The sequence below is a fragment of the Tasmannia lanceolata genome, unplaced genomic scaffold (genome assembly GCF_043159265.1).
Source record: "Tasmannia lanceolata isolate RefF3 unplaced genomic scaffold, GAP_Taslan_0.1 ptg000015l, whole genome shotgun sequence".
In the NCBI taxonomy this organism is placed as follows: Eukaryota; Viridiplantae; Streptophyta; class Magnoliopsida; order Canellales; family Winteraceae; genus Tasmannia; species Tasmannia lanceolata.
This window is the reverse complement of record NW_027518692.1, coordinates 57,275,395-57,297,575: the sequence shown is the minus strand read 5'-3', so window position 1 is coordinate 57,297,575 and position 22,181 is coordinate 57,275,395. Positions and strand designations below refer to the sequence as shown.

General features: G+C 39.9%; 1 protein-coding gene across 1 annotated transcript; it reads right to left on the bottom strand.

The window, feature by feature from the left end:
- Positions 1 to 3,725: 3,725 nt before the first annotated feature.
- On the bottom strand, positions 3,726 to 6,912 carry LOC143892102 (uncharacterized). The gene is made up of 2 exons (XM_077396568.1): positions 3,859 to 6,912; positions 3,726 to 3,734 (listed from the first exon to the last, which is right to left on the bottom strand). The coding sequence occupies exons 1-2, from the start codon at positions 6,910 to 6,912 to the stop codon at positions 3,726 to 3,728; spliced, it is 3,063 nt and encodes a 1,020-aa protein (XP_077252683.1).
- Between the last annotated feature and the right edge of the window lie 15,269 nt (positions 6,913 to 22,181).

The window sequence follows — 22,181 nt, the reverse complement described above, 5'->3', positions numbered from 1 at the left end:
TGGGTTGTTAGCTTTTGGCTCTGATCGATCAAGGATGGCCTCCTGGTGTATTTAAGCATAGTACTTCTTTAGTTGGTCCAGGTTTGTAGGTTCTGTTAATTTTTCTCCATCTTCATTGAGGAGTCTTACGGCTTTTCCAGGCAGGACTTCATCAACAATGTAAGGACCAGACCAGTTTGGCCTGAATTTTCCTCTGGGATCGAACACCGGTGCTCGATAAGATTTTAAGACGAGATCTCCTGGTTTCAGGTCTCGAACCTTGACTTTCTTATTGAATGCCCTTTCGATTCTTCTCTGATACCCTTGGATGTGGTATAAGGCTCTGAGCCTCTTTTCATCAATCATCTGCAATTCATCATGTCTGGCTTTGGCCCACTCAGACTCTGGCAGATTCGCTTCCATCATAACTCTTAAAGACGGGATTCTCACTTCAACAGGGAGGACTGCTTCCATTCCGTAAACTAGAGAGTACGGAGTTACACCTGTAGAGGATCTGATCGACGTCCTGTAAGCCCACAAAGCATACGGGAGTTTATTTGACCAATCCTTATAAGTCTCGGTCATTTTACTGATTATGACCTTGATATTCTTATTCGCTGCTTCTACAGCCCCGTTTGTCTGCGGTCTGTAAGGAGATGATTTATGATGCTTGATTTTAAATTCTTCGCACAGGTGCACTACCTCTTTCTTGAAGTGAGATCCATTGTCAGAAATCAACTCATGAGGTACTCCATATCTGCAAATGATGTTTGCACGGATGAACTTCGCAACTGTATTGGAAGTTATGGAAGCATATGAAGCAGCTTCTATCCACTTCGTGAAATAGTCAATGGCCACCAAGATGTACTCGTGCCCACTTGACGACTTAGGATAGACTTTGCCAATGATATCAATCCCCCATACTGAAAACGGCCATGGCGAGGTCATAGAATGCAGCTCTGACGGAGGCACATGAATAAGATTCGCATAGACTTGGCATTTATGACATTTCTTCACAAATGCGAAACAATCTGTTTCCATTGAGGGCCAATAGAAACCGAGTCTAAGGATCTTCCTTGATAGCATTTTACCATTCATGTGAGGACCACAAACACCTTCATGTGTTTGTTCAATGAGCTCCGCAGCCTGATCTTCATCAACACACAGAAGCTGAATCCCATCAAAGGATCTTCTGTACAATTCTTCACCACAAATGATGAAGTTAGCGGCGAATCTCTGAAGAGTTTTTCTCTCTTTGCTGGAAGCTTCAGGGGGATGCCCCTTGCCTGAAATGAGATTTCGGATATCAGTATACCACGGTTTTCCATCTGGACATCGCGCTGATATCTCAATGGCATTTACATGCGCTGGAGCCCATTGCGACCTCACAGCTAAAGGCTGAACCTCCATTGTCTCAGAAATATCCAACATCGAGGCTAAAGTAGCCAAGGCGTCTGCAAAATGATTCTTGGTTCTCGACAGATGGGTAAATGTGATGCTCTTGAATTTCTTGGCCAGAGATTCGAGATAGAAATTATACGGGATCAATTTCGATTCTCTTGTCTTCCAATTACCATTGGTTTGACAAATTATCAGAATTGAATCTCCAAATACATCAATCTCTTGGACTTTCAAAATTAAAGCTGCCTCAAGTCCTGCGATACAAGCTTCGTACTCTGCCATGTTATTTGTACATTCGAATTGTAACTTGATGGATATTGGGATGTATTCTTTCTTGGGAGATACAAGCACTGCTCCTATTCCTTGTCCTCGATTGTTAACGGCTCCATCAAAGTACATTGTCCATCTGGTACTTGGAATTTCTTCTTCAAGTTCCATGATCTCTTCATCAGGAAATTCAGCCTTCAGAAAAGCATTCTCCTCAACAGGAGCATCAGCTAGCTGCTCAGCAATAACCCGTCCTTTGACGGATTTCTGAGTGACGTATGTGATGTCAAACTCAGATAACAATAGCAACCACCTTGCAGTTCTTCCTGTAAGGGCGGGCTTCTCGAATAAGTACTTTAACGGATCCATCCGTGAAAGCAGGAATACCTTATTCGATAAGAGATAATGTCTAAGCCTTTGAGTCGCCCAGACTAATGCTAGACAAGTCTTTTCCAAGATAGTGTACTTTATCTCGTACTCTAGCATTTTCTTACTGATGTAGTAGATAGGCTTCTCCTTCTTAGATCCTACATCTTGCTGAGCAAGCATACAACCCATTGCTGTATCTGTGATGGACAAATACATCAACAATGGTTGACCAGGAATGACTGGGGATAAGACGGGAGGCAAAGACAAACACTGCTTGACCTTTTCAAATGCTTCCTGACATTCTTCATTCCATTTCTTGGAGGAATTCTTTTTCAATAATTTGAAGATGGGTTCACATGTCATAGTTAAATGAGATATGAATCTCCTCAAGTATTGCACTTTGCCAAGGAATCCACGAATTTGCTTTTCCGTCTTTGGTGGTTGCATTTCTTGGATAGCCTTGATTTTCTGAGGGTCCACTTCGATTCCTCTTTCACTGACCATGAATCCCAGCAACTTCCCTGACGTGACCCCAAATACACATTTATTTGGGTTTAAGCGAAGTTGAAACTTTCGGATTCGCTCAAAGAACTTTCTCAAAGCGACTGTATGCTCTGGCCGAGTCTTGCCTTTGACAATCATGTCATCGACATAGACCTCGACCTCCTTATGAATCATGTCATGGAGAAGAGTAGTCGCAGCCCTCTGATAGGTGGCACCAGCATTCTTGAGACCAAACGGCATCACTCGGTAACAGTATGTACCCCATTGAGTAATAAATGCCGTCTTCATCATATCCTCAGGCGCCATCTTGATCTGATTGTAGCCTGAAAACCCATCCATGAAAGATAACAGAGCATGTCCAGCAGTGTTGTCTACCAGGATATCGATGTTTGGAAGAGGAAAGTCATCTTTTGGGCTCGCCTTATTCAGATCTCTGAAATCAACGCACATCCTGACTTTTCCATCTTTCTTGGGCACAGGAACTATATTTGCAAGCCATTCGGGATATTCCACTACTTCAATGAATTTTACTTCAAGTAGCTTCTTAACCTCATCATGAACTTTCAACTCCCATTCTGTTTTAAGTTTTCGGAGTTTTTGCTTCTTAGGCTTGATGCCAGGGATTAGAGGTAATCTGTGTTGCACAATGTCCTCACTCAATCCCGGCATGTCATCGTAAGACCAAGCAAAAACCTCCTTAAACTCTTTTAGCAAGGTGATTAATTCTTCGCGCTCCTCAGGAGATAAAGTTTTGCCAATCCGAATCTCCCGAATTAAAGTTTCATCACCTATATTTACGGTTTCAATTTCTTCTTCGAGTGGTTTTGCTCGGCGAATCTCCTCTTGTTGAATCATGTATTTGATTTCAAAAGGAGTTTCGTCGGCTTCCTCGTTTGAGGGGGAGTCTTGATTATTATTATTATTAGTTATTTGATCAGGCTTTGAAGCAGAATCAGAAACAGAATTAGAAATAAAGACAGGATCGTACACAAATGAATCTTTTATTTCTTTTGCAGAATTGATGATTACATCGAATGATTCACCCACATCGGGCGTTACAGACTCTGAATTCAAATGAAATGACATGTTAACATCAGTATCAACATAGACAGGACTATGTACAAATGAAGAATCAGCAAAAACATCCTCTGACTGAGACTCGACAGGGACCGACTCTTCACCACCTCCGAGAACTACTCCGACCTCTATGGTACCTGCATCAAAAGAAAAGTTAGAAATGACAGACTTTGGGTTGAACTCAGAAACTGACACATTTTTTGAAATGACTGACTCTTTTGAAAGGACTGGACTATACTGGAGGACTACTTGGGGTATAACCTGTGCGGTCCAATTGTCTAAAGGTCCAGTGGCTGGAGTAATGTAATCCCTTGGGCTCGTGAAGGGCACATCTCCTCCAATCATAGCGACGATTGGGGCCTCAACCTGATATAGGGAGTCTAGGAGATGCGGCTCAATATTTTCTGCCCAATCTGCGGCTGGTTTTTCTGCTATCGATGGCAAGGCAAACTGCTCACTGTAGAAATCTTCTGACAACTCATCTGTGAAGAAGATCTCTAACCCTGGAAGCCTCTTCCCAGTCTTATCGCACCAGGTCTCAGGAAAACCATAGAACGGACAGTCTGCCCCTTCTCTTCTGAATCGGCCGTTCATAATCATGCTGTACGGTCCTGTCAGAAATTCTATACCTCGACGACGGCATTCAGCCCACTTCATCATATAACGCTTCATTTCTTGAACCTCTTTCGGAGTTGGCTCGTACCCTAACCCGAATAATCCGCCGACTGCTTTCAACTCTGGCCACTCAGTAGGGCCCTGTAGATTTCTTCCCAGACCAGCTCCCGGGACATAACCATATTTTCTCATTATCTTTACTACTTGGGTGTTTGTGCTTGAGAGAAACATTATTTCTTCATTCATTGCTTCCCCAAAGGAAATAGTAGAGACTTCTAAAGAAAAGCCGGTTAAACTAACATCTCTTGATTTTTCAGTGATCAATTCAGATGTTATTTGACCAATTTCCGGCTCAGGGTCGCCTCGCACTGTGATCACCCGATTGTTTCGGACAAATTTCAATTTCTGGTGAAGTGTGGAAGGAACGACTCCAACTTTATGAAGCCACGGCCGGCCAAGCAGGAGAAAGAAAGATGTTTTGATGTCAAGAACCTGAAACTCTATCTCGAAAGTTTCACCTCCTATTTCGACTTCTGTGGCGAGTGTCCCGATGACATCTCTTCTGGTTCCGTCATATGCCAATATCCCCTGTTCCGACGGGATAAAATCGGCTGGCCCGAATCCCAGGGTAGTGGCGGTGCTTAAAGGACATACATTTAAAGCTGACCCATTATCCACTAATACCTCGGGGACCCTCTTCTTGTTGCACAGTATGGTGATACGGAGAGGTCTTGTGTGATCTCTTCCTTCTTGAGGCAGATCCTCATCAGAAAATGACAATGTTCTAGAAACCCTGGCCATTGCCACGAGATTGACCAACTCATCGGGGGTAATTTCAACTGATACTTGAGAGGCATTTAATTCTCGAAGCACAACCTGTCTGTGTTTCGGTGATGCCATTAGTAAACCCCAGATGGACACGTTAGCTTGTGTCTTCTTCAGTTGTTTCAACAAATTTTCTTCCTCTTCATCCACAGTCTGCTTCTGTTTCAGATTCTCTGCAGCTCTTACAACTTCGGCAGGATTTTCTGCTCTGAGTTCTGCAGGTTTGAAGACACGACCACCTCGTGTGACATGGCGGAGCTCGTCACACTGATCTTCCAGAAGCAACAAGTCTTCTTCTTCCAATCTTAAAACATAAGGGATCTTTTCTTTCATCTCTTCCTCCTCCTCACTCTTGAGGACATAAGAACAAGAACACTCAGAGGATCCTGTTAATCCTTCATCTAGAGGGGATAGTATGTAAGGTTTCTTGTTTTCAATCGCTTCGTCTTCATCATCCCATCTTAGAACATACGGTCTATCAGAAATAACCGCACAAATACGGGAGTGATCTAAGAGGATTTCTTCAGTGAAAATGGCATACACGTTCGGGGGAGGCATTGCATGTGTAGGCAATGGGTTTCGAGTGACATTCGGTGCTTCAACGGCAAGATCCTTTGCTTCTATCATGTCTTGGATCTTGTGTCTTAAAGCCATGCATTTGTCAGTCAAATGCCCTGAATTCTGATGATAATCGCAGTATTGGTCCTTCCTCCAATACTTGGGCAAAGGGTTAGGAAGCTCTCTAGGTTCCAACAAAGTAATCTTTTTATCTCTCAGCAACTTCTTCAAAGCCACTGATAAGGAGTAAGGGAGGGGGTCAAACTGACGAAAAACCTTCTTTTCAATAGGCCTCCTGACTTCAGTCACCGTTCTGGATGGTGGTCGGTCATAACCTGGTGGTCTGGCATAACTGGGAGGCCCGGTATAGTTAACATTGTGTACCTCCTTCGGTGCCACAATAGGTCTTTTTCCTTCTCTCACATCAGACGAAGGTCTTGATCTCAGCCCCTTGGACAAAGCATCTTCGATTTGAGTTCCGGTTTTGATTAGAAAATCAAAATCAATGAAGTACTGGATTGCCATGTGGTGATAGTACTGAGATGATAAGTTTTTCACAACAATCTTAATCTGCTCTGAGTCAGGCAAACGGTGAGTCATCTGCGCTGCCTTTCGCCTCCATCGGCGAATGAAAGAAGTGAAGGTTTCATTGTGCCCTTGTTTCAGCGCCTTCAGATCTCTTTTTGTCACATCTATTCCCTCCTCCATGGAGAATTGCTCAACAAATCTATTGGCAATATCCTCCAGAGTTCTGATCTCTTCGGTTTTCAAGCTTAAAAACCATTTCTTTGCTGTTCCAGTAAGAGATCTAGGGAAAAGAAGAGCAATCTGCTCTGGAGTAAGCCCATGCTGCTGTAAGAGAGGAATAAGGGCTTTCAGATGACTCTTGGGACATCCTGTCCCATCATACTTATCATGATCCGGCATCTTGAAATTAGGAGGTAGCACAACTCCCGGTATTATCATATACTCGGCCATGTTTAATTTTTTCGGACCCTGCATTTTCATGCTCTCCATCTCCTGGGCCATCTTATCCAACCTATCGACTATCCCCTTGCCTTTATCCAGATGGGGGAGACAGTTCTCTTCTTCATACTGCTCGTCATCAGAATGGTCAAAGACTGGCAACACAGGAGGCTGAGCCATCATAGGAGGTGGGCGAGGCATGATTGGGGTTTGCTGAGGTGCAGGATTCTTGGTAGTAGATTCTCTGTCATTCTTTAATCGGGCTATTTCTTCATTAATGGTACTCAATTGTAACATTATAGCTTTCATCATCTCATTGGTGTCCATACTATTTTGCCCATTCTCTGCCATCATTTCAGGGGTTGGTTGGACTGGCGAAAGTATTTCTTGAAAATTCAAGGAAGGCGATAAAGGAGAAGTAAAAGAAAAAGGTGACAAGGATTGCCGGCTCAGCCTGGAATCAGATGTCTGACGGGACCAGGTTGGTTTTGAAACGAGGATTTTCTTAGGAGCAATGGCTGCTCAATCAAGAATCCTGAAATGGAAGTATAATCACTAGATTAAAATTTTGATAATCGAGATAAACTATCTTGATCAAACAATGACAAAAGAAACAAAAACACACTTTCATTAATAAAATCCAAATTGTGATTACAACGGATGAAAAAATAATCTCTGATCACAGCTGGATAAACAGACTGACAAGAATGGAAAATGCAGAAATCGGAATAACAAAACATGATATGGATCTTCAAGGTTCCTCAATCCGAGCTCTCCGGCTTGCGGGCTCTTCCGATATTTCTCCACGTCGGAATTTGCGAGATAGACCTAACCTCCTTTCTATATTTTTGTTTCCCCAAGCAGCCACAATGGATCGGACGAGATCAGGAGTAAGATCTTCACAAAGAGGAGGGACTATGATTCCGGGAGGACATGGAATTCCCGTAATCTGATGGAGAATTCGAATGGGTGCATAAAAGGAAGACTTCTCGGTACCCATGAGGTAAACAAATGAATGTGGGTAAGTGCTAGTAAAAACATGAAAACATGAATGACTCACCCAGCGAAATTGGCTCTCCTCTACATGTTGTAACCAATTGTGCCATTCATCAACGGACTGAGGTTGGTTGGCTATTGGTTTCCATGTATGGAAATTCTTCAGGGTATACGGATTTTGTTTTTGTCGCTGAAGAATTTGAAATTTTTCACCAAGCCAGACATACAACAACTTCACACACCCACAGAAATTGTCTTTGATATTTTGGGAAGCAATAAGATCTAGTCCCAAAAAGGTCTCTGCTAACATGGTAGGAATGGGATTCCTCCCTTTGTTAATTTGGTCTACCACAGTTAACAAGGTTAACGGAGCAACACGAGGGTTTTTCCGAATGACATATCGCGCAAAGACACTAAAAATCAAAGCATTGCGTCGACAACTCTGAAAACGAGAGTTAGTAGGATCGACGTTTTCAGAAAAAAGGGTGATGAGGTTTTGAACTTGCACACACGTATCCGTTAAGCATGGAAGTGCATCAACGGTTTGATTTTTGAATAGGTTGCAAAAAATGGAATGAGAGGAATCTATGTTCGAAGATTGTATCCAAAGTCCATCTGTTGGGAGCTCTAATAAAGCACACCAATCTTCGAATATAGGACAAAGCTCGAATGATCCAAATCGAAAAACATGAAGATTAGGATCCCAGGATCTAACGGCTGCTTGGAGAAACTTCCAATTTATATCGGAAACACTCAAATGACTGAAGGCACAGATGAACCGATCAGCCATACTCCTATCCGAGGATTCTAGCGGAAGAGCCCCAATAGTCTCGCTTATCCAGCCTTTCAACAAATTATTCGCCATGATTTAACCTAAACACAAAGAATAGGATGGGATAATTAGGGAATGGAGAATAACTTGGAATAAACAAGGAATAAAGATGGACTTAACCAATAATCACAAGAAGGATATAATTGGCGACATCAAATGTTCCATTGATGATCAAAGATGATCAGAAACTCAGGGAAGAGACCACGGTCATAAAATGACAAAAGTAGATCATAGACCGGATCTAAATCTGAAAGGTGGACGACAAAAATGTACGATCAAGAAGATCAAAAATGATAGACTATGGTCATAGAGACAGCAGACAGGCTATCGACCATATCTAAGACAGGACGAACAATAATCTGAGTAATACAACAAAAGAATGGATAAATGAGGTTTGCATTTGAAGGATGAAAACAGGTAATATTTATCATTACTGGGTCGAGGAATAAACCATAGCTATGAGTGTGACAGGTAGAAGCCACTAGCTAGGTTTAGATCTGAAAAATGAATATACACGATTGATTGATTAAAGCCCAGGAATCTCTACTAGAAAGTAGGTCCTGATCTTATAATCAAAAGATATATGGACAAAAATCTCAATGAATAGAGCAAAAGATAGGCCACGACCATGAGAGGGCAAGTAAAAGCCACTGGTCTGGTCTAGATCAGAAGAACGGACTGATATGACTAATTTGATTAGATAAGGAAGCCTCACTAATGAGTAGGCTCTAATCTGATAATCAAAATATAGATATATACATATATATCCTAACCAGGGGCACCAGCCCTAAATATGATTCCATAAAGTCAAGAAGCTTGACTCAAGACAGACATGTGAGTGTATTAGGACTGCGATGTAGTCACATAAGGTGAGCTACAATAATCTAAGAAATAGGACATGGCTCCTAAATCTAAGCTCCAACATGTGTGAGCAACACATGTTCGTCCTTATATGAATGCAATATATATATAAGCACATGCAGATCCTAATTGGGTTTTACTAAATCAACATATATATCCATGTACATAATATATGTAAAATGAAAGTAGAGCTCCGGACTCAATATCAGGTACTATGCATATGATCCATACTTTAAGTATATAACACAAGTACACCGAGTGTTATATACAGTATGCTTCATTGCTCACCGGCTGCTGTAAACACAAGTACACCGAGTGTTTACGACTGCAGCACTGGCGCATAGCTTGGTAATAGATACAACAGCACCATCTGGATAGTGATATCCCATGAGGCACGCATTATATCTATCCCGTGGAGCCAATAAATAAGAAAATCAATAAAAGAAAATAAAGAACAAAATGATGTATGCTGTGCAATGTGTGAATCCCTTGTTTTAAACACCTATTTGGTGCCCCTGGATTCTAAGCGATTAAATTCCCATTTATAATGATTTTAGCCCAAAATTTTTCAAAGTTAGTAACAAATGGCATTTTAACAGAGTTAGGCAATGTTCCAAGAACTCCCCAGCAGAGTCGCCAGCCTGTGGACCCCGATCCGAGAGAGTCGGCGGTGGAGGACGTGCCCCTACGCGAAGTCTCAGGATCATCCACGTGAATGGAGAGCTCTACCAAGGAACTCTCGAAAGAAATGCCTCTCACAGCATGAGTGGCGATATGAAAGGTGAGATACCTCTCGATTCGGGGACTAGCCCAGATTCGAAGCGTACCTTAAACAAAGAAGAGTCGCCATCCAAGGAAAAGGCAAATGGGCCCTGGATCCCATACTATGCTCTGTTGCAACGGATAACCAGAGATATAAAATAAGGTTCGTGCCTGGTTACGAATTCGGAAGGTCTAAAGAGCACCTCATCCGCCCAAGTGCAAACACCTGGTCTCTTATGCCATTTACTTGATAATTTTGAAGAGCTTTGGGCGAAAATCATATGGAATGGGAATGAATATCTCCGAGAAGACGTCTATCTAATCATGCATGTCTCGGAGATGAAATCAAAGGCACACAAGATAAAATAAAAAGAAACATGTGTCACCTAAGCATAGCTAGGTTATAAGTGACATGCCTAATGGGTGTCTAAGTTCTGATGAACAAACACATGCACGACACACCAAAAAGTATAAGGTCTGCGCAATAAAGTAAGAAAACACTGCAAAACATAGAAAAATGACTCGATACTATACAACCCTAAGACTCTAATCTATACCTAGGCCCGAGTCTTTAGATGATCTGATGTTCATCCAAAGAAGCCTACGTATCCCCGCCTCCACGAGAATCAAGGCAACGTAGTTCTTCGCACCTATTCTAAGCTATGATGCCTAAGACATCTAGACTTCTATCCTAGACTCGATCTAAAAGACCGGACTAGTTCTTAAAGCTTCTTATGTGATTGTTTAAATTCCAATGGATTGTAGATTTTAGGACACCCTATATGCCTTAACTAAATGCAGGTTAGCCCTAAGCTAATGCAGGTGGTTCCTATAATCTATGTGTAGCTAGGCTGTACGCCCTAAGGGAAACAATGGGATCACTAACGTATCCAAGACTTAATCATCAGTCGGCGATACGAATCGCCAACTGACTAGACGGAGGCGCTCCTATAACTCTAGGACAAACTCCTAACTCTAACACAAACACAAACAAACCACACAACACATCAAAGACAAACTCAAAACTCTAAAACTCTTCATCTGGGACAAACTCTTAACTCTAGAGGAAGATCTTGTTGAAAACAAAGTTTTGAAGATTTTTGGTATTTTTTCTTAAAATGAGTAAATGATTTATTTACAAAGGTTTGGCTGGACCTGAGATAAGAATCTCAAGCTGCACTACGTACCTCGTGGAAGAGGATCAAGCCAACGTAGTTCGAAAACGATTTTCCTAACTACTTCTAAATGACTCAAGATTTTTGAGATTTTTAGCTTTTCAGATGTTTTTGATATTTTGGTTGTTTTATAGTATTTTTTTGAGTTTTTGATGCAAGAGGACTGAATCCTATCATCATAAGGGGAGGACAGACTCCTGAAATCCCGCAAAGGTTGGACAGCATCCTATGCTTTGCGGGAGAAAGAACAGAAACACGACTCTGCAAGGGTTGGACAGCATCCTATACCTTACAAGAGCGGATAGAAAAACACAAGATTTGATGAGAGGTTGGATAAAATCCTAACCCCTATGATGATAGGACTGAAACCTGAAAGAAAGATAGACTCTCTAGCTAAGGACAGACTCCTAGGCAAAGGACTGACTCTGAAAAAAAAGATTCTAAGAAGGAGGTGCTAATGAGACAAAGCCTGTCTCCTAAAAGAAAATGAGATAAAGAAGGGTGCTAGTGAGACTATCAAGCCTAGATAAAGCTCACAAGTAATGAGGAAAGACCTTGTGCATATTTAGCAAAGGTAAAACATCCAGCCGGGCCGGACAACTACCTAGCCCTAGGGTGCAACAAATGTGCAACCAGATACCCATATAGGATAGGGGTATGAAGCCAAGCCGAGTAGGGTGTTCTCCCAAAACCAAATGATACACAAAGAGGAGGTTTAGCAAGAAAATGAGACTAGGTAAGTCTCTTAGACACAGAGGTAGGATAGAGAAAATACTAACAAGGAAAAAGAGACCTTGTGCATATTTGGCAAAGGTAAAACACCCAGCCGGGCCGGACAGCTACCTAGCCCTAGGGTGCAACAAATGTGCAACCAGATACCCATATAGGATAGGGGTATGAAGCCAAGCCGAGTAGGGTGTTCTCCCAAAACCAAATGATACACAAAGAGGAGGTTTAGCAAGAAAATGAGACTAGGTAAGTCTCTTAGACACAGAGGTAGGATAGAGAGAAATGTTAACAAGGAAAAAGAGACCTTGTGCATATTTGGCAAAGGTAAAACACCCAGCCGGGCCGGACAGCTACCTAGCCCTAGGGTGCAACAAATGTGCAACCAGATACCCATATAGGATAGGGGTATGAAGCCAAGCCGAGTAGGGTGTTCTCCCAAAACCAAACGACGCACAAAGAGGAGGGTTAGTAAGAGAATGAGACTAGGCAAGTCTCCTATATACAAAGGAGAGGTATGCAACTTGGACTGAGCAAGTCCCCTAAGGATGGGCTTGGGCTAGCGCCTTCATCGCCCTATAAGAAAAGGGGATTCTAATATCTAAAGAGAATTAACAGCAATCTATAAGACTGTATTAGTCTATTAAAGAGAGAAGAAAAGGCTATCAGATAATCGCAAATTTTATTCTAAAAGTAAATCAATTGCCAAGCAAAGAAAAATATACAATCTAATAGCAATCATGAAATGATAAATAACATTAATTAGTCCAGACCAGCCGCTGGATAGCCTAATAAAGTAAAAACAACATCGAACACTTCAAAACCATCCACAAACCCCAATACGGGGACTCCAATGAAATCAGATGATGGCAAAGTAATCATCTGATATCATATACACATGATAATATTTCTAATCCCGCCTTGAGATCAGACAGTACTCATGTCGATAATATCGAATAGAGTAGTCATCTGATCTCCTTCTTTCCTAAAACAGTTCATTTAAATATGAATGAAATAAGCTTTGAGATAATCTTACCTGAACAATCCATTTATTACCGTCTTCGAATACTAACTCAAAGTTTAGTATGAAAGAGAAGTACTAAATTTATAATATAAACTTCTTGTGCTAACCTTTAAAAACTTGAGATATATGATATAGTAAAATCAATAAAGCATACATTAACCAGCATATGCAGATGAAACCAATGAAGAAACCACCAGATTTCAGGGAAAATATGAGATGAAAAAATGCATGTCAAGATGAATCATAGAAAACATGAGACCTGCGTAGTACAAGGATCATGTATTCATGTAATGTGTCATAGAAATCAACCCCTGAGTTCATTTGCCCCTCACGAAATGGAACGGATTCAGTTAAAAAGAGATAGAAGATCAATGCCTCAATAAAATTGTCTCCTTCATGATATTTGAAGAGATCTTTAATAGGCACACCACTCACAAACACTATGGTCATCGCACAAAAGAAAAAAAAAATTTCTAACATAGTCACCACTCTACCCTCACAAATGTACCAAACCGATTTAAACTCATGCTATCAAGCAATCACAAAGCCATGTACCGAGTACAAGCATGAAATTAGATTTCCAAGACCACCTCTCTAAGTAACAATTACCTCAAATCCTAACAATTATGTATCAAAACCTATCATGTACATTGATTCAAAATAAAGAAGAGCATGTACAGAGCTTCAACACTTGGGAAGTTGAATGAATAGTGAGAAATGGATAGAACCTGTATTATACTCGAATTTATAACAACATAACATGTGTTAAATGGATCAAAATCACTCCCCACTGTGATGCTTCCTAAGATGAATCTCATAAGACTTAGTAAGCAAGGTTTTAAATTACAAACAGATTACACTGAAGAGGAAATGGAATAAAAGATGTAAAAGTTAAAAAAAAATTTTTTTTTTAAAAAAGAGCAGAATTTTTACTGGTCACAGACAATCGCTGCAAACTCTGAAAATAATATTATAAAAGGATAGATCAACTTGTACAGGAAAAATACATATAAATCGTATGCCCTAAACTATTTCAGGTGAAAAGAATTGCATATAATAAGAAAAAAAAACTTCCAGATCTTTTATATTCTACTAGAGATCTTGGCTTCTTGATCTCATATGAAATTCTTCATTCAAACCTCCAAATTTACAACTAATTTCTCTAATAATGAAAGTCACGAAGAATTTTATAGCATTGAACCTCAGATTAGTGGAAAAGAAAGAGAAAGAAAAAAAATAAATGAGTTCACCGAAATTCGAACAGATCATGAGGTTTATTGAGGCTTGAGTAAAGAATAAACAATGAGCTAGAATTCTGTCGGATTTTATTTTATTTTATTTTTATTATTAATATATATATATATATATATATATATATATATTTTTAGAACAAGATCTTGATCAGAAAATGAAAATAGCAAAGGGTTTGGGAATAACAGAAACAGAGTAGATCTATAATTCAAAGGAAAAAACAAATTAAGATGAACAAAAAATCTAGAAGAGGATGCACTTACCGGAGAAGATGAGCTCGCCGGAGCTCAGATCCGCCGGAAAATGGAGATTAGAGAAGAAAATCGAAGGCTGGAGCTTAGATTCACCGGAAAATGGAGAACGGAGAAGAAGATTGAAGGAGAAGAGTCAGACCAGATCTGAATCAAATGCTAACAAGTGTGATTTGGAACGAGATTTTTGGATTGTAAGATCGGAGCTATGGTGTTGCCGGAGAAGAAAGATCGGACAGAGATAGGATTTCTAATTCTTGAGATCATGAGGAGAAGAAACAGAGAAATCAAGACAAGCAATGGAAGAAAAAAAAGGGTCATGGCTGAAGGTTTAGCAGAAATCCAATCGGATCTTCGCCGGAGAAAGAAATTTCTAATCGGAGAATACAGGTTTCGGGGTTTTCTCTCGCTAATCTCTCCCTCTGCGAAGTTTTCAGAAAAAAAAAAACCTAGATCCCGAAAACGAGAGCTTAAGCTCTTATTTAAAGAAAAAAAAGGGATCTGTTATTGGCACTACAATTGATAAGCGCACACATGCGCGATCCTAATAGGATAATGCACCCCCCGCTTCCTGATAACCGCACTAACTCCACTTGTCTTTTTCGAAATTTTTTGTCGAATTTTTCTGGGATTTTGCAAGGGTTTTTCTGAGGTCTCAAGGCTTCCAAATATGTATACATGGGTATTTGAGGTCTTGATTTGACTTGGATTTTCCTTGAAATACATGGATTTTGGGGAAATCAAAGAAACAGTGTGGGCCACCCTCTCTTTGCACTGCACACACCATTTCAGCCCGCTTGCCAAGCAAACGAACTCCGATCTCGATGAAATTTTGCAGAGATTAAAATAAAGCCTTAATCAAGCTTAGAGTGAAGTTTAGAACCCTAATGCTGAGATTCGGATGGATTTGGCACGAGCCGGGAAGGTTTAGGGCTTAGTCAAAATGGGGTGTCTACAGGATGTTAATTGGTTTTCATTCTTAAATGTATCATCTTTCTTTTCCTTTAATAAACCAAGAGGGGTCCCCTCCAAACCCTAGCTTACCTACCAGAAGGAAAATGTTTGCCTTTTTTGCCGTTGGTCTTTAGAAAAAATGTAATTATATCATTTTCCTTTTTTTAAACGGGAAAATCTAGTTGCAGACAGAAGTTCTGAAGCCGTATCATAAAAGCATGGCCACGCATGCGAATATTATGCATGCGCATGCATATATTGTAACGCATGTCGTTACGCAAGAACTTCGAGGTCGCGGACTGTAGACACCTCATTTTGACCGGACCCAAGTTCGCTATGCTTGGGAGAAACCCCATCCGATCATTTCCGCCATGTTTCGCATTTTTCCGTGAGAGGTTGAGAGAGATTATTCATAAGAATCCAAGCGAGGGAGAATTTGGACCCGTTTGGTGGGCCCGCATTGAACATTTGTTTAAAATTCGAATCAACCGAGGGCCCACGTTGTGGGGCCCGCGTTGTGGGGCCCACATTGTGGGGCCTCAGTAGGGCCTCTTGTGAGGCCTCTTATGAAGAACAATAATGATGGATTCTCCACTAAAGAAACATGATGGGCCCTCCACTAAGAACAATAATGATGGATTCTCCACTAAGAAACATGATGGGCCCTCCACTAAGAAGAATGATGATGGATTCTCCACTAAGAAACATGATGGGCCCTCCACTAAGAAGAATGATGATGGATTCTCCACTAAGAAACATGATGGGCCCTCCACTAAGAAGAATGATGATGGATTCTCCACTAAGAGGGACAACATGATGAGCTCTCCACCAACACATCTCTCTCTCTCTCTTTCTCTCCCTATATATATCTTCCTTCCCATCCATAAAAAAAAAGAGGAGAAAAGGAGAGATTTATCTTCCATTATCTTTTTCTCTTCCATTATCTCTTCCAATCACTCCCTCCAATCCCTTTCCCTATATTCTTCTTCCATTATCTCTCCCAATCACCTCCCAATCCTTCCCTCTAAGAGAAAGTGAAGACGGCGGAACGGATCGGCGGCAACATTTTTTTTGGGGGTTTTCTTTGCTAATTGAAAGGGTAAGACAAAGCGTATATCCGAGGATTACTTACCCTAGAGACAAGGAGAGCTAGCAAGGTTGGTATTCCAAAACCCTCTTTCATATATCTTAAACTAGAAGCATGCTAGGATTGAATTTGTGATTTATTTTTATTTTTTCTTATTGTTATTCAAAATATGTTTTTTTCAATCTCTGAGTGTTTTGAACATTAAGAAGTGTAGAAATCTGGAATTTTGAAGAATTTTGACTTCGTTTTGACCGTAATTTGACCTTTTGAACTTTACCCTCAAAGGGGTAAAATTCTAAAGATTGAATTTAAGAAGATGTCAACATAGATCCAAAATCAATGAAAATTTAAACATAACATAATTGTAAGATTTTGAATTAGTACGAATTTCTTTATGAATTCTTGATTTGATTTAAAGGGTTTAAAAATTCATTTAACTCTAGGGGTATTTTTGGAAAAAACCAATTTTCAAAAACTCTATAATGTTTTCAAAAGTGAAATTTGGATGAGATGCAAATTAAATCTAATCTAATCTCCCGTGAATTTTTCAAGATTTTTGGTTGCTGTTGGATATTTGTTTATGATTTTTTACGTAAAATCATGCATGCTGTATTAAATCTGATAAAAATAGTAAATTGCAATGAAAACTTCTGAAAATATTTGTTTGATAATTACTACTGGAATTACATGTTTTCATAAAGTTTAAACTGATTTGGATTTGATTTACTATGTGTTTCTTTGTTAATTCATAATCTGGATGGATATTTGTAAAATCGTAAATTAATAGTAAATCATTTTTAAAATTTATGAAACTTTTACAGTAATCCTTTCTTATTGTAATAAACATACTATAGAAATTTCATATTGTTTTGAATTGATTTGCTATACGTTACTGTGTTAATTCACAATCTGGACAGAAACTTTCAACATTGAAAAACTAATAGCAAACCACATTTAAAATCTATGAAATTTTTATTATAATCTTATATAATTAAGGAGAAGTTACTGTAAAAATTTCATCTTGTTCTGAAAAGATTTGTTATATGTTGATGTGTAAATCTACAATCTGAATTGAAACCTTTTAAAATCCTTGAGTAAATTGAATTAAAATCAAATTGTTTTAAAAATTTCCAGATCATAATATTCCATCACATATTCAATCATTAAATTATCAAAATAGAAACCTTAGGAATCACTGATTTCCTTTGTAAAATCCTGATGCTGTGATTAGTTTGTATGTTTTATTTTCTCATCACATTTACTCAAACTTAATCTAACAAAACCTGAAGGCATCATAGATTGCGCGAACTTATTGCACACACTTACATCACTTGCATCTAAACCCCTGCATCTCACATGCACACACGTCCTATTTTAGGAACCCGGAGTGTTATCTAGCATGGTTGACTGGGATTTCATCACCTGGTGCCTCTGTGCTAGAGAAGCATTCCACCCTTAGCCTAGTACCTTTATGGTACGTAAACGGATCTCTTGTTCACGTACTGATACGCCGGACACTGGTACAGTATATCGAACATGGATTCGCGCTAAGGGAACTCTTGGCCTTACCCCTAGATTAACCCACACATGCATGTAGTATACGAACACATGTGCATCACGTGTGTGAGCCTAGTTTAGGATATCCTACCCATTTGTGTCTAGATTAGGCCGTAGTCCATCTTCCAATGGCTACGATCGGTCCTAGGTACACAAACAAAGTCATGAGTCGAGATCCTCTCTCCACTCCACTAGATTATGGTTAGGGTTGATGCCTTCAGGTAACACTGATAAAATGTGCGAAGATTAAAAAAAACTTTTCCTTTGGGGTTAGGATGTAAATCCCATTCATTTCCAAAGATCTCATAGGATTAGTCATTCATGATCCATCCGTTGAAAGCAATCTTATGCTATCTCATTTCATCTTGATCACAGATTTTCAATCTTATATTATCTGATTTGACTCGTGTTTTCATCTCTTTTAGAGAGTCTTTGACTCATTTATCCTTTAGTTGGTGTTAGTGGAGTCTTTGACTCGTGTTTCTTTTCCTTTAGAGAGTCTTTGACTCATATATCCTTTAGTTGGTGTTAGTAGAGTCTTTGACTCGTGTTTTCATCTCTTTTAGAGAGTCTTTGACTCATTTATCCTTTAGTTGGTGTTAGTAGAGTCTTTGACTCATGTTTCTTTTCCTTTAGAGAGTCTTTGACTCATTTAGCCTTTAGTTGGTGTTAGTAGAGTCTTTGACTCGTGTTTCTTTTCCTTTAGAGAGTCTTTGACTCATATATCCTTTAGTTGGTGTTAGTGGAGTCTTTGACTTGTATTTTCATCTCTTTTAGAGAGTCTTTGACTCATTTATCCTTTAGTTGGTGTTAGTGGAGTCTTTGACTCGTATTTCTTTTCCTTTAGAGAGTCTTTGACTCATATATCATTTAGTTGGTGTTAGTGGAGTCTTTGACTCGTGTTTTTCATCTCTTTTAGAGAGTCTTTACTCATTAATCCTTTAGTTAATGTTAGTGGAGTCTTTGACTCGTATTTCTTTTCCTTTAGAGAGTCTTTGACTCATTTATCTTTTAGTCGGTGTCATTGGAGTCTTTGACTCGTGTTTCCGTTTTTAGAGAGTCTTTGACTCATCTGTTTTATTTGCAGTATTATTAGAGAGTCTTTGACTTCGTTATCTCATTTCAGTGTTATCAGTTGCTCTTATTAGAGAGTCTTTGACTCGTTTATCCTTTAGTCGCTTTTATTAGAGAGTCTTTGACTCATTTATTCTCCAGTTACTGTCATTAGAGAGTCTTTGACTCATTTGCTCTTATAATAGTATTATTAGAGCATAGTTGATTTGCCGTAAGTGTTTGATAGGTAGAGAGTTCGTTTCGAACTACGTTGGCTTGATCCTCTTCCACGAGGTACGTAGTGCAGCTTGGGATCCACATCCCAAGTCCAGCCAAACCTTTAAAAATAAAAATTTTAAATCTTTCAAAGTTACAAAAATATTCAAACCATTTTCAAAAAGATCTTCCTCTAGAGTTAGGAGTATGTCCTAGCTGTTTAGGTTGTGTTCTAGAGTTAGGAGTTTGTCTTGATTTGTATTGATATGGTATGTCCTGTCGTGTGAGTGTCCCTAGAGTTAGGAGGCCTCGAGTCGATCGGTTAGACATTTAGTCGAACCGATGGCTAGACTAGGCATATAGTCATCCCGTGGTTTTCATTAGGTTGCACGGCCTAGTTACACATAGGATTGTAGGAACCACCTGCATTAGCTTAAGGCTAATCAATCTGCATTTAGTTAGGGCATATAGGATGTCCTAAAATCCACCATTCATTGGAATTTAAATAATAGTTCAAGAAGCTTTAATAACTAGTCCGGTCTTTTAGATCGAGTCTAGGATAGAGGTCTAGGTGTCTTAGGCATCATAATTTTGAATAGGGCATCGAACTACGTGGGCTCCGATTCTTCCCGAGGCCGGGATACGTAGTGCAGCTAGGATGGATGGCCATTCTGGTCCGAGTCCAGTCTTGCATTAGAGTTGGGCATGTCACCCATAACCTAGCTCTGCTTAGGTGACACATTTTCATTTTATGTGTTTATTTCTTCATTCTCAGGAAATGCATGCTTAGGTAGACGATTCCTGAGGATTGTTCCCATTTCATATGATTTTTACCCAAACTTCTTTGGAGTTAATGAAAATGGCATAAGAGACCAAGTGCTTGCACTCGGGCGAATTGGGGGTGCTCTCAGACCTTCCCCATTCGTAACCAGGCACGAACCCATATATATTTCTGGTTATCCATTGCACAGAGGATTTGATTTTAGGGTTCCATGGCCTATCCATGGATGGCGACTCTGAGTTCTTTTTAGGTACATCTCGGTTTCGAGCCCTGGCTCCTGATCAGGATGTATCTCATTCGTTTTGTATCGCCACTCGTGCTATGCTGTGAGGGTGGCATCCGTTTCGAGAGTTCCTTGGCAGAGCTCTCCTTCACATTGTGGAGATCTTAGAGGATTGCTGTGGGGACCTCGCGTCCCTCGCCGCACTCGTCCTCTCCGGATCGGGGTCCACAGGCTGGCGACTCTGCTGGGGAGTTCTTGAAACATTGCCTAACTCTTTAAAAATGCCATTTTTATTAACTTTGGAGAAATTTGAGCTAAAATCATTTTAAATGGGAACTCTATCGTTAGAATCCAGGGGCACCAGGTAGGTGCGTAATTAAAACAAAGGATTCACACACTGCACATCATGCATTGTCATATTTTTTATTTTTTTTATTATTTTTCATTGTTTTTCATTATTGGCTCCATGGGATAGATTCAATGCGTGCCTGACTGGGATGTTATTACATCCTGATGGTACTGTTGAATCTATTTCCAAGCTATGCGCCAGCGCTGCAGCATATTAAGTATGTTTCATACGCATAGTACCCATTAGATTGAGTCCGGAGCCCTACTTTGTTTTATATATATTATATATATACTTACTGACCTAGTGAAGCCCAACTAGGGAGTACCCGTGTGTATATTGCATTCATATAGGGTCGAACATCTGTTGCTTACACATGTGGAGCCTAGAGGAGCTTTGCCCCATTTGTAGACTAGGGTAGCTCATTTTATATGGCTACAACATGGTCCTAGCACACTCATTAGTCTGTCTTGAGTCGAGATTTTCTCGACTCCGGTAGATTAGAATTAGGGCTGGTGCCCCTGGTTAGGATTTGTGTGTATGTGTATTTACTTATATATACTGATTATGTATATTATGGTTCTCCTCTTAGTCAGAGATTCCTTATTCCTTTCAGTCGGTTATATCCATTCCGAATTTAGATCTAGATCTAGTCAGTGGATTTTGACCGTCATTACCTTGGCCGGGTTTAGCCCTTGATCTGTTGATTATAGGGTTTGACCCATTGTTGTATATTCTCACCTTTGGTTAGTCCATCTGTTGATCACCCTTCTCTAGTAACCGTTATTCATACCTTTCGATTGAGCTAGGGTGATCCCTTGTATAGTCGTTATGCTGCCGGATTTTATCCAGAACATTTTGAGCATGACGGCTACTCTTTAGAGTCAGTTTACTTAGTCTGGACCTTGACCTCCTCGTATAGCCGTTATGCTGCTGGATTTTATCCAAAAGCATGTTAAGCATGATTGCTATCCTTTGGAGTCAGTCTGCCTTATCTTGATTCTCATATATACATCACTCAGTGGGATTAGATCCTTGTCTTTGTCTACCTGTTTTATCTTGAGACCTGGCCGATGGCTCTTTTGCTGTCCTTATGACCATGGTCTATCATTTCTGATCATATTGATCGTACAGTTGTTGATATCCATCATTCAGATTTTAGATCTGGTCTTTGACCCTACTTTTGTCATTCTTATGGCCATGGTCTATTATCTGAACCATTGATTTTCCATTTGATCCATGTTCATCTATCATGTATCCTTTTACCCTTGGATCATATCGAAAGCATTAATGGGAAAGTTTGATCTTACCTGTATTCTTTGAGTGCATGATCATTGCTGAGATCGAAATTTATTTTGATTAGGGATGTTTATCGTTCCTGACTCTTTCATTCCCAAAAAGAAGAGCAGTTATACTCAAATGAGACTTCAAGGTGTGGATTGAGAATTCATTGAAACCCTGTTGATGTAGGTCATATTATCACTGTCTATTTTTCCTTGACCTTCATAGACAATATTTCTTTGAT